The sequence below is a fragment of the Camelus ferus genome, chromosome 20 (assembly GCF_009834535.1).
Source record: "Camelus ferus isolate YT-003-E chromosome 20, BCGSAC_Cfer_1.0, whole genome shotgun sequence".
NCBI classification, from domain to species: domain Eukaryota; kingdom Metazoa; phylum Chordata; class Mammalia; order Artiodactyla; family Camelidae; genus Camelus; species Camelus ferus.
In genome coordinates, this window is record NC_045715.1 from 12,064,546 (window position 1) to 12,080,498 (window position 15,953).

At 40.4% G+C, this 15,953-nt stretch overlaps 2 protein-coding genes across 5 annotated transcripts in view; one reads left to right on the top strand and one right to left on the bottom strand.

Moving 5' to 3' along the window:
* Positions 1-1,974: 1,974 nt before the first annotated feature.
* Positions 1,975-11,371, top strand: FAM8A1 (family with sequence similarity 8 member A1). The gene is made up of 5 exons (XM_032462544.1): positions 1,975-2,764; positions 3,926-4,046; positions 5,691-5,814; positions 6,311-6,450; positions 7,944-11,371. Exons 1-5 carry the CDS (start codon positions 2,086-2,088, stop codon positions 8,086-8,088), a joined length of 1,209 nt encoding a protein of 402 aa, XP_032318435.1. The 5' UTR covers positions 1,975-2,085; the 3' UTR covers positions 8,089-11,371.
* A 2,002-nt stretch (positions 11,372-13,373) lies between these two features.
* NUP153 (nucleoporin 153) overlaps positions 13,374-15,953 on the bottom strand; it is a 63,942-nt gene continuing 61,362 nt past the window's right edge. For all 4 annotated transcript variants that reach the window (XM_032462548.1, XM_032462547.1, XM_032462546.1 and 1 more), the window contains 2 exons: positions 15,078-15,246; positions 13,374-14,749 (listed from right to left, as the gene is read on the bottom strand). In XM_032462548.1, coding sequence (XP_032318439.1) covers positions 14,665-14,749; positions 15,078-15,246 — 254 coding nt within the window. In that variant the 3' untranslated portion in view covers positions 13,374-14,664. The remainder of the gene's footprint in view (positions 14,750-15,077; positions 15,247-15,953) is intronic.

A 15,953-nucleotide genomic window follows, 5' to 3' on the forward strand; every position in this document is an offset into this window, starting at 1 on the left:
TTCTTGAGTGATGATTTACTTGGTCATAATGGTCTAGGTTGTCCATAGTTTCCCTTTGTACTATATATATTCCACTATCTTCAGCCTGCTTTTCACTTTTGATAATTTGGCTTCCAGTCTAAATGTCAGTTCTTTCTAGATAGGCTATGTTTTAACTGCTGCTATTAACATCATTTTTCTCTTTGCTTAAATTCATCATGTATATGTTACATTATCTGTATGTGTTATTTTCCCAAGACTTGATGTGCTTCCGCAATCTAAAGAGTCATTTTTCTTCAATTCTAGAAAATTATTGGCCATCTTTCTCTCCTTTGGAATGCCTTTTAGATGTGCTGTTGAACCTTATTATATTATGTAGAACCTCTGAATTTGTTGGTTACTTAAGGCAACGAAAGTTTTTGCTTAAGCCAGTTAGAATTAGTTTTTTTAATCACTGAAACAGAAGCACTCTTACTTTCTCAAAAGCAAAGTTAGAGAAAAACAGATGATTCTCGAAGCTATTGTTTGATTATCCCTAACTAGATATCCTTGAAACCTAAACTACTATGAACTTTTTATGCAAGTCAATAAATTCACTTACTTTTCTCCCTTAAATCAGTTACAACTGGATTTCTGACGATTGCAACCTAGAGTCCTGATTCATATAAATGTCTACTACATACATGAGTGACACCGTGCCAGGTGCTACCTAATCGGTGGCACGGAAAACAAAGTCCATATGGCCAATAACCACGAGGTTTCACACTCATTTCGTGCTATCTTCATTTCTTCCTGCTTCTCCTGCCGCCTCCACCCAAACTTGGAATGCATGTTTGTTTAAACGTTACAACTTCCTCACAGTTGATTTTAAAAACCACATTTGTAAGGGTAAATTTTCTAGCTATAGGCCACATGATCTTTCCCTTATTTTGGATTCACATTATACTGGTATTGTCTTAAGTAGGTCAAGTGTTTCATGAAAATTTTTCCCTTTAACCAAATCATTAGCTTCTTAAGGGCAAAAGTTACACCTTTTAAGTCTCCCTAGAGCAAAGTCAAGAATGATTTGGGACATCATTATTAATAAGTATACCCACAGTACTTGTCCCTGTGCATCTTCTGTATTGTACTGGGGACACAGCCATTCCTATCGCTTATAAGGACTTAGGGTAGGTATGTTATAATAGAAATATGTAAGGTGCTATATATATTGTTCAGAGGAAGAGGAAATCACACCTGGGCTAGGATACACAGAGAACACTCCAAAACCCTGGGATGTAAACAGGCGCTTGCCTTAACAGAAAATAAAGGAAAAGGCAGGCACCAAAGGTTGAGACAATGGGTCTGAGGAAAGGCACAGTTTTGCTGGTGTTAGTAGGCTTATCTGCAGCAATGGAAAGTTAGATTTTATGCACACAGGTTGGCTTCAGGATAACGACAATCTAACTCTTAAATCAGCATAATCATTCTTTTCTCTTACAATGAATATCTCTGCAGCTGAGTCATACCATCTTGATAGTTCCAGTTGAGTTTGGTTATTCATTTCTTATCCTCTAAGGGTATATGTCTTGTATCATCTTGAGTACAAATGGGTGAGGACCAGTTAATTGGAATGAATGCAGGCGGAAATAAGCAACAAGCCCTGTGCCTAGAGACCAAAACAGTCGCGGCTCCGTAATAGAAAAGGCGGTGCTGACCCCTGGGACCTCTCTGGGAAACCCTCTTCCTCCATCAGCTGTTTCTCCAGGGACAGCCTGAATCCACGGATTACCTGGAGGAGCCTCGGGCCTTAAACTTCACTAAAACTGCACGAGGTAGGGGGTGGAGGAGGGACGGGGAGAGGCGGCAGTGACAGTCTGCACCCAACAATCGGTAAGAACGGAGGACCCCGCGGGCCCCCGAGCCGAAGCTGTAACACTCAGCCCCACTTCCAGGCCTCACCTCCTTGCCCCGCCCCGACGCTGACGAGGGGAGGGGCTTCCGCTTCCGGTGGCGGATTGTTGACGCCTGCGGCTGCTGCGGTGGCGACGAGGCCGCTGGGGAGGGGCTAGTGGGGGAGGGAGACGGCGCAGTGACAGGACCTCCGAGGGTGCTGCTGAGGCGACGATGGCAGAGGGGCCGGAGGAAGCCCGAGGCCGCCCTCCTGGGCAGGACGACGGCGGAGGGGACCACGAGCCTGTCCCTTCCCTGAGAGGCCTTCCTGCCGCCGCCGCCCCACGCCCCCGGGACGAGCCGCAGGCCGAATCCCCGGCCGCTGAGGAGTCGGAGCCCCGGCGCGAGCCCGGGAAATGCGGGGAAGCGGGCTCCGGCTCCGGCGCGGGGCTGCAGGCGCCGGCTGGCTGCGAGGCGCCAGAGGCCGCGGCTCCGCGCGAGAGGCCAGCGCGGCTGAGCGCCCGCGAGTACTCCCGGCAGGTGCACGAGTGGCTGTGGCAGTCTTACTGCGGTTACCTCACCTGGCACAGCGGCCTGGCCGCCTTCCCCGCCTACTGCAGCCCCCAGCCGCCCGCGCCACCTCTCGGCTACCTCTCGGGCGCCGGCGCCGCCGCCCCCCAGGCCGCGGCTTCGCCGCCCCTCCAGCTGGGCTATTACAACCCCTTCTATTTCCTGAGCGCCGCGGCTCCTGGGCCTGAGCCGGGGGCGGCCGCCGGCATCACCACCCCGGCTCCGGTAGCCGGCCTGGGAGCCCGCGCCCCTCACGTGCAGCCTTCGGCCCGGGCCGCCCCAGGAACGAGGGGAGGATCTGCGGCCGTTTCGCGAGCCCCGAGCGAGACCGGGCGGCAGGCAGGTGAGAAGGCCCTTCAGGGAACGAGCTGGGGGTCGAGCGGGCAGGCTGTTCACCGCTGTAACTGCTGCTGCTGCTCGCAGTGGGGTTTCTCCGCGTGGATCAGCTGTCGTAGGCTAAGGCCTTAAATTCCCAAAGTAAATTTAGTGAACTGAAGCGAAGCTATAGTTCCTTTTTCCCTTAGACCTGGCGCTCCGAATTGATTCCCTTACTCCCAGGACTAGTTGTTTCCACGTGTAAAAAAAATCTTTGCTCCTCAAACCGTCCTCTTACCTCTATCTCCACGCTCTGAAGTGAGATTCAAATCTTAATTCTCAGACGAACCCACTTTGGGAGGAGGGCAAGTTTTGACTGGTAATGCTGGAAATAATCCAGACGTGGATTTATTATATATATTACAGGAGATATAACATAGGTAAAATGTAGTGTGTGTGTGTGTATGTGTGTGTGTGTGTGTGTGTGTGTGTATATATATATAATTGTTATGTATTATATATTAGGGACGAAGGAGTTGACGGTTGTAAAAGGAGACTTACATGAATTCAAACGGAGTTTTGAACCTTTGGGCTCTGGCTTAATCTTCTTTATTGTTTACTTTTGTATAGGAATTAGAATATTTTGAGTTATTTACACTTATTATTTATTATTTAGGCTATTTTATTCAGGCACAGATAATATGGGACAAGACTTAGTTGCCTGAATTTGATTCAGAATTTAGGATGGCAGCTTGATAATCATTAGATTTGTTACATAGAAAGCAAGACAAACTAAATGAGTAAGGGCTGAGATGAAGAGCACAGAACAAATGACTGTTCTAATTGTCTATTGATATTTTGCTAAAAACTGTTTTTGTCATAAGCTTGTAATCACCTGAATTCTCATTTGAATCCCCAGTGAAATGTATTGAGTACCTTAGATAATTTATCCGTGAAATTATCTTTAAACATGAAGAGGGTAAAAACAAACTTTAAACTGCCCAGCAAATAGTGAAGTGGTGTTATATTTTAACATATATTGGAGTCAGTACCAATATTTGTTGCAAAGTTACAGTTGCAAAGGTACAGCAAGTTGTACCTTGACTTTATATTCCCCATTCATTACTGAGCTTGAGTTCCAAGGCCTATGAGCAATTAGTTTTCCTAATTTTTTTTTTTTAATTTACAGGCAGAGAGTATGTTATACCATCGTTGGCCCACAGATTTATGGCAGAGATGGTGGATTTCTTTATTCTCTTCTTTATAAAAGCAACCATTGTCTTAACGATTATGCACCTCAGTGGAATAAAGTAAGTTAAGGCCATTTACAGAAAGGTTTTAATGCCTGCTATCTAGAGATCCTTGCTTTGTTAAGTTCTTTTCATGCCTTGCAAGTGCCTTTATGGATAATCTGTGTGCCAGTGTCAACAATTTCTTTATAAGAGCTTTGTCAGCTTTGTTTTCTTGTTGGTTTTAAGAAATAACTACAAAAGAGAGAAAAACACTTAATAAATTCTGCAAGATGTGGGAGAATTTCACCTATCAAAAGTAGGTAAAATTAGTTCCCAGTTTCAGCACCAAAAAAAATAAAGTAGGTAAAAGGAATTTCCAAACCTGGTTTAATTTTATTCACTATTTTCTTGGGCCAGTTACTAATTTCCCTCTTAGAATTGTGTTCAGAGTGGAGTGTCTGAAGACAGAAGCATGAAGAGTTTTTGATATATGAACTGTTAATAATCAGCTAGGTGGCATTTCCAAATAGTGTTGCTTACACTATCAGGCAAGTTCCAAGTGACCTGCAAAGTGAGCCATTTACTTGAATAAACTTCCTTTCAGCTTAATAGCAGTTATCACTTGCTAAGCGCTTTCTACATGCTCAGCTCTAGGGATTCTTACTTATTAATCTTGCCACCATTATTAAGTAGAGGTTAATACCTCCATTTTATAGAGATTGAAGTTTGTGCTTACAGGAAAGAAGTTAAGCCCAGAATTTGCAGAGTTACAGAGTAGTAAGTGGCAGTCAAGTTCAAACACTGGTAGTCTAATTTCAGGGCCCTTGCCCTTCCCTGTCTCTCCCTCCCTTACTCCCTGCACATCCAGGCAAGTATCCGTTTCTTTCTGTTCAATCTCCTGAATAACCTTCAGTCCATACCATTTCCTCTTCACTGTCAGAATTCCATTTTCCATCATTTCTTCTCCCTAGTCTAGTCATCACTTGCTTGGATTTCAACACAAGGCTTCTAACTGATATCTCAGTCTCCTGGCTCCTGGGTTATCTGAATTTAGTCTCTGACATAAAACCAAAGAGATCATAAATTCTGATTCTGCCACTCTCTTGCCTTAGAACCCTTCAATAGGTTCTCACTGCTATGAGGACAAGTCTTACATGTCTTCATGGGTTTTAACAGATCCCCTTATTTCTTAATCACTGTCACCTCTCACACTATTTGAGCCTCAACTGCTTGCAGCTTCCGTCACACTCCTGGTTTAAGGCTTTCTCTCATTAGTCCCTCTCTCTAGAATTTCTCCCTTCTTAGTCTGGCTAACTTCTCTTCATCCTTCAGATCTCCACTTAAATGTCATTCCTGGGAAGCCTTCAGGAAGTTAGGTGTGCCTGGTATGTTTCCAAGTACCTTATAGTTCCGTTATAGCCCTTATCCCACTTCATTATTATTTATTCTGCTTTCCCTGCTTGGTTAGTATCTCCAGGACAGCAGACGCCATGTTGAATTCACTTACCCTTGTGTCCCCAGGGCTGGTACAGTGCCTGCTCGTGATAGTGCTGCTTATTTGTTGAATAAGCTAATGAATGCTCTGCAAAACTAGATGGTTGGAAACGTAAAAATTAGTTTAGGATTTCAGTTAAAGTTTATGATTTACAATAATGGGGAAAAAAATCAGTGCATCTGCTCTGGTAACTAATTCTTTATAAACCAAAACTTTGTTTTGTGTAGGGATATCTCTAAGTTTGCTATGCATTATATAATAGAAGAAATAGATGAAGACACATCAATGGAAGACTTGCAGAAAATGATGGTTGTGGCTCTTATATACAGATTATTAGTTTGTTTCTATGAGGTAAGCTACTGACTTGAGCAAATACTAATGTTTAACAATCTAATTTTAAATTATCAGCCCAAGACAAAAAAGTAATGTAAATTTATAATCATGTAATATTTTATCAAATGTCTATTTCTCCCAAGTTTTAACATAATACTTTTCAAGTTAAAACTTTCTGAGTGGAGATGCTTCACAATTTCTTTGTAAGGCATTTGAGTCTTGTTTTCCAAAAATATACTTGTAAATTGGTTGTGGAACTTGAAATGGATTTTTCCATAGAAACAGCTTGCTAAAAAATGAAATGAGTCATAGAGAAGTATTACTGTAGACATCTTGTGGTGTTGAAAATGTTAGACACCTGCAGAAATGCATTAAAAGGTAACCCTTTGAGTACGCTATGAAATTGTTTCAGCCTGAAAATTCTGAAACGTGAATCATATGGCAAGAAAATTTACCTTTAAAATTGGTGTATTTGCGCCAGTGAACTATTTTAAAATTATCCTTCTTTCCTTAGATAATTTGCATTTGGGGAGCAGGTGGAGCTACCCCAGGCAAGTTCCTGCTAGGGCTTCGAGTGGTGACATGTGACACATCAGTGCTTATTGCACCAAGTCGGGTTTTAGTGATTCCGTCCTCAAATGTTAGCATTACAACGTAAGTTCTTTTCTTAGCTTGATCTACTGTGTACTTACGAAAATAATTTTGAAGTATAGTAATCAGTATAATTCATAACTTACACCATTTGATACAGTATTTTTTAAGATGTTGGTTCTTCATGGCATATAACAGATGGTAATAGTTTACTCAATAAAAGTTTGAGTGTTTTCAATTATGGTGTAGACCCCTCTTCAGTATACATTTTAAAGATTAAGCATTTCATGAACTGTTAAGTCACGACAGTGAGAGGCTTCGGGCGTGGACGCCGTCCCTGTCGGTGCCCCGCGCCTAGCTTTCCTGGTGTCTAGGGCTGTGGATGCTGGGTTTAGTGACTTATCTGCCCTGAAGCCTCCATTTAGTAATACCTGTCATTATCCCATCTTGAATTGGCAGTAAGAGTTCTGACAACTATACGTGTGTGCACCCTGCTCCTGCTCTTAAGTGCTAGCACTTGTAATACCCCCAGTACTTATGGCTAGCTGTGGCATCTGTCTCTGGGGGGAGGTACAATGGTGATCATGGAAGTTGTGGAGGTGAGTAGGTGGTCATCGGCTGAGCAGAACAATACGGGCTGGAATTCTGCCAGCATGATTCAGCATTAGGTTGTTACATAAATGTAAACAAAAGACTCTAGAAGAAGCCTTGACTTCACTGACATCTTGAAAATTCCCTTACGTTTCTGTGATTATAGTAATCTTGGCTGTTACTTTTATGGCTAATGTTTATTGAGCACCTCATATACCAGGCACTGTTAAAAACACTGCGTATGTATTAACTAATTCAGTCCTAACAACCTCGTAAGATAGGTTCTCTGGGCACTACTACCCTTTTTATTACAGACGTGGGACACAACTAGTAGTTGGTAGAAATGAATCTGAAACCATCTAGTCTGGATTCAGAGCTCACTGTGCTTTTCTGCTGCTGTTCACTGCACTGAAAGGCAGAAACACAACACTAGTAGGATAACTTTCCATTGAGCTATCATTGAAAGCCTTTTAAAGCATTCCTTAATCACAGGACCCCAAAAAGAAGAGAGCTGATAAAAGAATACAGAAATCTGAAATGCTGATGCTCTTCATAGAAGGTAGAAAATGGGGCTGCAATAAGCACACTCAGTTTAGAAGACAGTGAAAACACGAAAAGTAAAGAGATACTAAAAGTAATGAGTGACGATAGGAAAGGTAAGTAAAGGGGAATGGCTACTCTCTTCTGGCAAAATACTATAACCTTTATTTCACATTCTAAGATATACTTACTATGGTCTTTCATGTGAAAGTTCTAAAGTCTAACTTTTATGTTACGAAGGCTTTACAACTACCCCAGGTAGTTTGATCATAAGCATAATGCTACTTGAAAGTTCAGATACCAAAGGTAAAAATTCTCTTAATTGTGCTTTGACTATGTTTTAAATATATTTTGAACTTGATAAAATACTACTAATTAACATGTCATTGGTATACATCTGATTTTTTTTTGCTTTAATTTTTTAGGTCCACTATACGAGCTTTGATCAAGAATTTTTCTATTGCTTCTTTTTTCCCTGCTTTCATCACACTGCTGTTTTTTCAGCATAATCGAACAGCCTATGACATTGTAGCAGGAACCATTGTAGTAAAAAGAAATGGGGTTAGATGATGCCCAAAAAAGCCCTGAATTCCAAGCTCTCTGGAGTAATGCAAGACTAAATTATGTATCAAGGCCATCAGTCTCCCTGGGTTACATTAATTGATGATTTAGAAATTAAAGCAGTCACTCCAGTGTGATGCAGGTGACTATGCTGAAAGTATTGCTTTTACTTGAATGCCAAAGAACTTTCCCAGAAGAAAAACCTGTTAAATACAAGTGTTAAAATTTTTAGATCCAAAAGGCGGCAAGTGGTGTCATAATCGACGACAGTATGTGCTTTTTTAAGATCTGAGGCATTAGAATTTGCTGAAAGCATTTTCAGCTTTGAAATTCCCAAATGAAACTTTTAAAATTTATTTTGGTTTATCCCAGAATGATGGAAAAATGTCCAGTTGTGTTTTGTAAACACATTCATCTTTTAGTTACCACTTCTTGGGGAAATTTTTGTCTTTGCTCTTGGGTGGGGAGGGAGTGGGGACACAAATTGGATAATCCATTTAGCTCCCATCCTGGGAGGTGCTGAGTTAGCTGTAGGAGAAATGGAAAAGTAAGGCCAGCTTAGCAGTGCCCTAACCTGAAATTTTAAAATCTGTACTGCAGTTTACTGCAGGAATGATGTAATTTCACAACTATTAAGTATTTGGGGGGCAAGTTTTGCATGATGATGAAAAAAGTATTAAGTCATATTGTGCTATATTATTGATTTTTTTTAAAAGAAAAGGTTAAGTTAGTGATTGCTTTCAATGGGGTGTGGGGTGGTGAGTAAATTTTCTCTGTAAATTTAACTTTAAATTCATGTGCAAGTGTTTTCAAGTGCCCTCAGTCATCAAACTATAAATATGTGGGGGAAAATTAACTTCCATCAAACTGTTGCATATTTACTGTAAAACTATTCCCAGTATGTACGCAGCATGAAGAAAGTATTAGTGCTTCTCAGTGTTCTGAATATAACTTCTCTTTATATACAGGATATTCACATACTAGTTAGTTTCCTTTTCTTACATTGTTCCATAACTTTGAAACATCAAGGATTAAATAACCTTAGTATTTCATGATTAAATAAGTATTAGGAGTTTGTGAAATACTAGCAGTTTTCGCACTATGGACTGACTATTCTCTGTGACAAGGAAGAGCAGCGTTTCCAAACATTATTCTAAGTAAGTTCTTTGTTTCTGTGGGCCAACAGCTCATTTGGGGCCTGCCAGGAATGACGTTTAGAGAAGGAAATGTTAAGTAACACTTTGTCTATTACTATTTTAATTTATTATTCTGTTGCAAATTGGTAGTGTGTGTGAGTGCTTTTGTTGCCGGCCCAGTTAGCAGTGCTGAGATAGACCTGAACTAGAACTTGTTTCTTAAGCATTTTCTGCATCTGATAGTATTTTCTAAAAACAAAACAAAACAAAACAAAAACAAAAACCCACTAAACTATAATTGGACAGTTCATAACTAGGTTGCTTACAGGATCAATCTAGGCTTTATTTTGGTCCTAATAGCAAATACATTTGCTATTACTGTATTAATTTTTAAAGTGGGGTGTTTTTTTTTGACATTTAAAACTGAAAATATTCGTATTTGTTTATAGAAACCTTAACAGTGTCCTTAATACCTTTTTTTATTATGAAACTTCATAAGCCATGTTTTTCAAAATAATTTTATATTAAATCCAACATCACAGACAGCCTGTTAGATAAATGTGTCAAAATGTTAAACAGATGATTCATTTGTAGCCTCTGGGAAGATAAAAGTGTCCTACTGCCGTTCACGGTGAACAGACCAAAACAACCCATTTTTAAAATTAGACTAGAAATTAGGAAGTGTTATACACATTAGCATTGGCGTATATACCCCTTTGCCCTGATTGGGAACTTAAGTTGAAATGTACCCTTTTGCCATGCAGTTCTGGAATACATCCTTAATGTATAATTTTCTCTCAGGTCATATGGATGGTTCAGCACCTAGGTTATTTTTATTTGTATAGTAAACAAAAAGCAAATAATGTAGTCCAGTCTGTTTTATACTTTAAAATATTGCACATTTGCTATACACAGCGATTCATATTAGCATCTACGTAGGTGCATTCAGCTCAAGTTCAGGATTCAGGTTAGACCGTTTAGCCCTGTCAAATAAGAAGTATTACATACTTTGCCTTTACAACAAAATCCAGGTCTGTTTCTGCACTTCGGGAGATTTTTGATTCCCAGGTTGCTGAGGGGAAGAAGGGGTTGAGGAGAGTGGAGCCTATTTTTCAGTATTTCACGTATTTCATTTATAGAAATGCTGACTTTTCTGTGTCAACACAGAATTCTCATACTGATGCTTTATAGCCTCAAAAGGCAAAAAGAAAAGTTGTCTTCATAGTATAAATATTATTCATCACTTTTACAAAATAAGGGAACAAAAATTAGGAGTCATGCTAAGAACACAGCTTGAATACAATGAATAGGCCATACATGAAACCACAGAACAGGCAGTTCATTTAGGCATCTAGAAAATCTACGCATTACCAAAAGTAGCCTGAGTGGCTTGTGCACGTTGAGAAAAGTCTGACACACTGAGTGCATCCTGGGCCTCGGTAGGTGGGTTTGAGTCATGGCAAGCAGGCCATGCTTTCAACCTTATCTGTGACCAGAGAGAGCCAACACTTCCGACAGTCATATGGCACTGGTTCAGAAGTTACTTCCCACCAAAACATTCACCTTCCAGTTTCACCCAAATACTTAGGATTAAAAAAACATATTTGAGGGCTACTTTGTCTAAATTTATAAAAATGAGTTGTTTCAAATGACAGTAAAAACTGTTTTAGCTCTAAAAGAAGGATTTGTTCCCTTAAGTGACTTGAGTGTTTCACTTACGCATAAATACTTCCAGTAAAAGGAAGGTACAAAGGAGATGAAAGTTAATTTAAACCACTTGCTACTTGAATAAAAGGACATTTTAAGGAGTATGGGGAGTATTAAATATTTTCATTCTACGCTCATCCCTATGAAAACAGTACTGTTTCTTTAAAAAAATATGCCTGAATAAATAGCAGTATTCCTAAAATCTGACAAGTATTTCGGTTACTTGCAATTTCCCACCCTCCAGAACCAAAGGCCAAAATCTTTGCAATATGTACTTGCCTGGGTGAAATTCCTCATCTCAAACTGTTTATTTCCTTGCAGTTCATTACAGTAGGGCTTGAGCCATAAACAGTATCTGATGGCCTGCCTATAAATAAAGTTCAACATTCTATTTTTAGTAATTTGTATGCCACTAATTTGTATTGTCTCAATAAATACCTGGTCTCCAATGCTTGTGTTCTGCCTGTTTCTTTGAGGTTTGCTCTACAATCACTTGCTTCCAAATACAGCTTGCTCTAGCATCCTCTGCCTTCAGAAGAGTGCTGTCAGAAATAGAGGTCTATCCAAAAAATCATGCACTTTGAAGATAAATTCTTTTAGCAAGTCATTTAGAAGTTAGCTGTAGATGACTAAGCTAAGCTTTTAATGTAATGTTTTTAATGTTCAACTAACCCTATCCTTCCCTTAAACTTGTTAAATCTTCCCAGCCACTGTGCAAGATATTAAGGGACCCATACTACACATGAGGAATCAGAATTCACAGTCTCATGGCAGGTAAAAGACTGAGCTGGGCAATGTAATCCTAGTCTGATTTTACAAGCACCCCCCATTCTAACCTTTACAAACTAGGATAGACTAGAAAACAGGTTCCTTAAGAAGGATAAAGATAATAAAGGATAAACTTAAACGTGGTTAAACTATGGCCTGTCTCAGTCCTGTAGACGATGTGTTGTTTGTTAGAAGCTCAGCCGCCAACTACACATTCTGGAACCACAGTGGACTTGAGGCAGGCTGCCCTGCATTACAAGGAGAGGAAGGCTCTGACGTGGTGTGCTGCTGGTGTGTGTAGCTAGCCCCAGCACAACTTTACTGTACCAACTTCATCAGTTTCCACTAAATAGGCCAGCAAATGACGTACTAATACAATTAAACACAAGTTCTTCCTCAAGGGCTGCACCAGGAAGTTATACAGCCTGGTTACAAATTGTTAAAAGTTGGTTCAACACTTAACAAGGGGCAGGCTTCAGATGGTGGAACAGAAGCACATGGAGCTCTCCCTCTCCCACAAATGTATCAAAAATACATCTACGTGTGGAATAATTCTCACAAATACCTACTGAACTCTGGCAGAAGAGATCTTACACAGAAGAGCTACAAGAAAAATCTTCACGTAACTAACTGGGTAGGAGGAAAAAAACACATTTCAAGTAATAAAATCCTAATTACATTAACAACTTCAGGAAAGAAATTTGCAACAAGTACTAACAGCTAGTTTACAGACTTATTTCCGTTGTCTGAATTTTACTTTTTCTTAATGCCCCAAACTGTAAGTTAATCAAAACAACCTAGGACTTAAAAAAGTGGTGTGCAGCTTATTTAATGATTTTTGGACCCTATCTAGACCCAGTGAGGCATGAATCTCTGGTGAGGAAGACCTAGCATGTACATCTGACACACCACCACCACCAAGCATGCTGATGTGCACTGAGAACGGGCGACCGTGGGTGACCCTCTTCTGAAGCAACCAAACTGTATAAACATACCTGGTTATTCAATCTTTCTGCGTACGGTTTTCTTACCTTCGGAGATTATTTTCAGTTAAATTCCTCATTGGTCCAGCATGAGAAAGTGGGCTTTTATTGTTTTCTTGCCATCGTGTTTCCCCTTCTTCCACAAACAGCGCTCGACTTCCACTTGTGTACGGAGCATGGAACCCAAGCCTGGCTGTGGCTGCCGTTAGAGCCGCAGGGAGTGGGTCAGCATTGGGTCTGCAGCCTGAGCCAGTCTGGTAAGGAGATACCTCTGCTGGGCTAAGTCAGGAAGGTTTGAGGATGGAGCTGCTACCACGAATATATTCTACAGCTGCCACATGCCGCCTGAGAGTTACAGCAATCAAGATGAAAACGCAAGTCCTAAATCCCGAATACAGCCCTAAACATTTTAAAGTTCTGAATTTAGACTCAACCAGAAGTGTAGCAAAATAAAGTCGCCACAAAATAGCTGTACATTCAAACTGAAGACTAAGATTATCAAATGCTGTCCCAAGAGCTCCTTTATGGACCATAGGAGAGAAATCTAGTTAAAAAAAAGAAATTTGGTAAAATAATCCAAAAGAAATTCCACAAAGGGTCACTGAAGTTTTGGGGGGTTTACTTTGGGCATGTGCCTCTAAGAACTCGATCAAGAAACATTTTCCAGTCACCTATCAAGGAAGATACAAGTACAAACAGAAATGGTTGTGTGTGTTTATTTTCAACTTTTAAAAAGGTTTGTCACTTTATATGCAAAGTAGGCATGATTCCTAGCACCAGACAAAAAGCAGGCTACCTTCTGACACTTCTCCTTCACTTAGGAGTTGTCCCAATCACTTCAATGTATTCTTTGGAATTTCTCTTCTGACCACTGTAAACCTTTATAAAAAGGTTTCCTTTCATTAACACTCGTACCTTCACTAGGAGTTAACACTAGAACAAAAAGTATTTCATAATTTTTTATTGATGGCATTTATCCCATGGTTTAACATGTTAATTATACTGTAATAAACATGGCTTTAATATTAAACTTTTCCTTATTATCCAAAGTCACCACAGTCCATTTCAGTAAATATAAAAATATATGCTTAATACTTTGTACAATACTGGTTTTTGGTCCAAACAAAACTGGATCAGAAAAGCCAATAAATTCACTTTAAGAATCCCCAATTTTTTTTTTAAAGATTTCCAAATGGATTTAGGCAACTTTGAATAATGGGATTTACATAATAAAATCTGAGACAAGACTAAACAAACAACAAAAAAATTGTCTAACACAAAATTAAAATTTCAAGTTCACAGATTTATGTTATGCCAAAAAAGTACAGAAACAAAATTGTATTTACACAAGTTTCATAATAAAATAATGAAAAAGGCAAGACAGGTGATAGTCAGAAGAATGACAATATAGAAATAGCATATAATTATTAAATGGAGAATGAACTAGATCTAACAAGTCCTTACCACGGACCATTCTTTAATCAGGCTTCTTCTATCAGAAAATTTTAGTGCACAATACACCCAACTCACTCACTTCACACATACACCAGCACAAACTCAGCATAGAAATCATTCATTTCAATATCCTCTAATCTATACAGAATTCCTCAGATATAATTACAATTTCGATGCGTTCCACAAACGCATGTCAACGCACACATGGTGCAGACGAAGAAGTCTATACAAAGCCATTCTCCGCGCAGGCTCTATCCTGGGTTCAGCCAGCCTAGGCCAAATCAGTGAATAATCTGTTGGATCATAAAATATTTTTGCTGAGAATCAGTCACCAGTCTAGCTATTATTTTTTAAAAATGAGGTGGGAGAGGTGAGGTTGGGGCTTCTGTAAAGAAAGAAAAAGGAGGAGAATTCCACAATTAAAGAAGTCCTGGGGCAGATCTGAGTTCAGATAACCCAGCACACAGTACAAGTCAGTATGTGAAAGCAGGCCACCAGCTGTTGTTAGAACGGTGTGGACACCACCACCATGACCTTTATTTCTTGCGTCTAACAGCAGTCTTTATCTTGCGACCAGAAACTGAAGTTCCAGAAGAAGAGAACACATTCTTCCCATTTGACCTGTGAAAAATAAAAACTTCATAATGTGACGTGATGCTGAGAAAATTTCACAATCATAGTAAGTGTGACCAGTAACGGGGAACACTGTTAAAGCAAGCAGTGCTTTCTGTTCCGCGTGACACCCTCAACATCCACCCCCCACACACACCCTCCTGCTGTTTTTCTCAGGCTATGATCCTCCACAATTGTAACATGGTACACTGATCAAGAACATACTTGATTTTACCTGAACTGCACAGCACCTTGGTGATTTTAAAAACACACATGCTGAAATACACGTACATGCCCTCATCATGTTAAATTCTCCATTTCAACAGAGTTTTCTTACCCCACAGTAAACACCGCTGGAGATGGGTTAAATGGAAAGCCCCCTGAGCCGGAGGGCTGGGCCGAGGCTGCAGGTGTGCTGGGATTCGCACCAAATGTGAATACTCCTGACGGATTATTGTTTGTGAAATTGAAACTTGTAGTGCTGCTGCCAAATTGGAAAGCAGAACCTATAATAGAAGCAGAAGAACTTCATTAAGGTAAAAACGCTCACTTTCCTAGTAATGACTCAGACCTTTAAATACAAAAACAGGTAAAGGGTTAAGCTCTCTTATGGTCACTTAAAGAAAATTAAAATTAAGTATTTTCTCCATTGTCACATGGTACATACCTGACACCCTCCAACAACTGACCCAGCTTATCCATGACCGAGGGGAAAGGGCAGAGTGGACTTCCGGTTATAAAGATAGCAAAGTCAACAAACACAGCTCTATCTTCTGCAAAAATTATGTTACGGTAACAATAAAGGGATTTTTACAAAGACAGGGAAAGAGGAGACAAGAGCACCACATTTAAAGCTGGGAGGTCGGCTGGAGCCGGACACAAAACTAGCAGCAAGGGAGAGCCACAGGAGCCACGCCGCTGACACTGAGCATTCTCAGAAGTGCAGGTTCCAGGTTCTTCTCCAAGTGAGAAGAAAGGGGTGACTGGAAAAACAAGGGCGGAGGGTAGAAAACCCATTTAAGAAGCAGATACCCAGGTCAATGCCTCCCCAGCACCAAACAGGATGATAACTGCCCCCCTCGACCTCAGCAGAAGAACAGAACTTCCGTCTCTAGAGAGACCCCTGGACTGGGGCAAGGGGACCATACTGAGGAGAGGAGGAGGATGAGGAGGTGGATGTGATGAATACTGAGACCTGCAGCCCCCCTCCCGG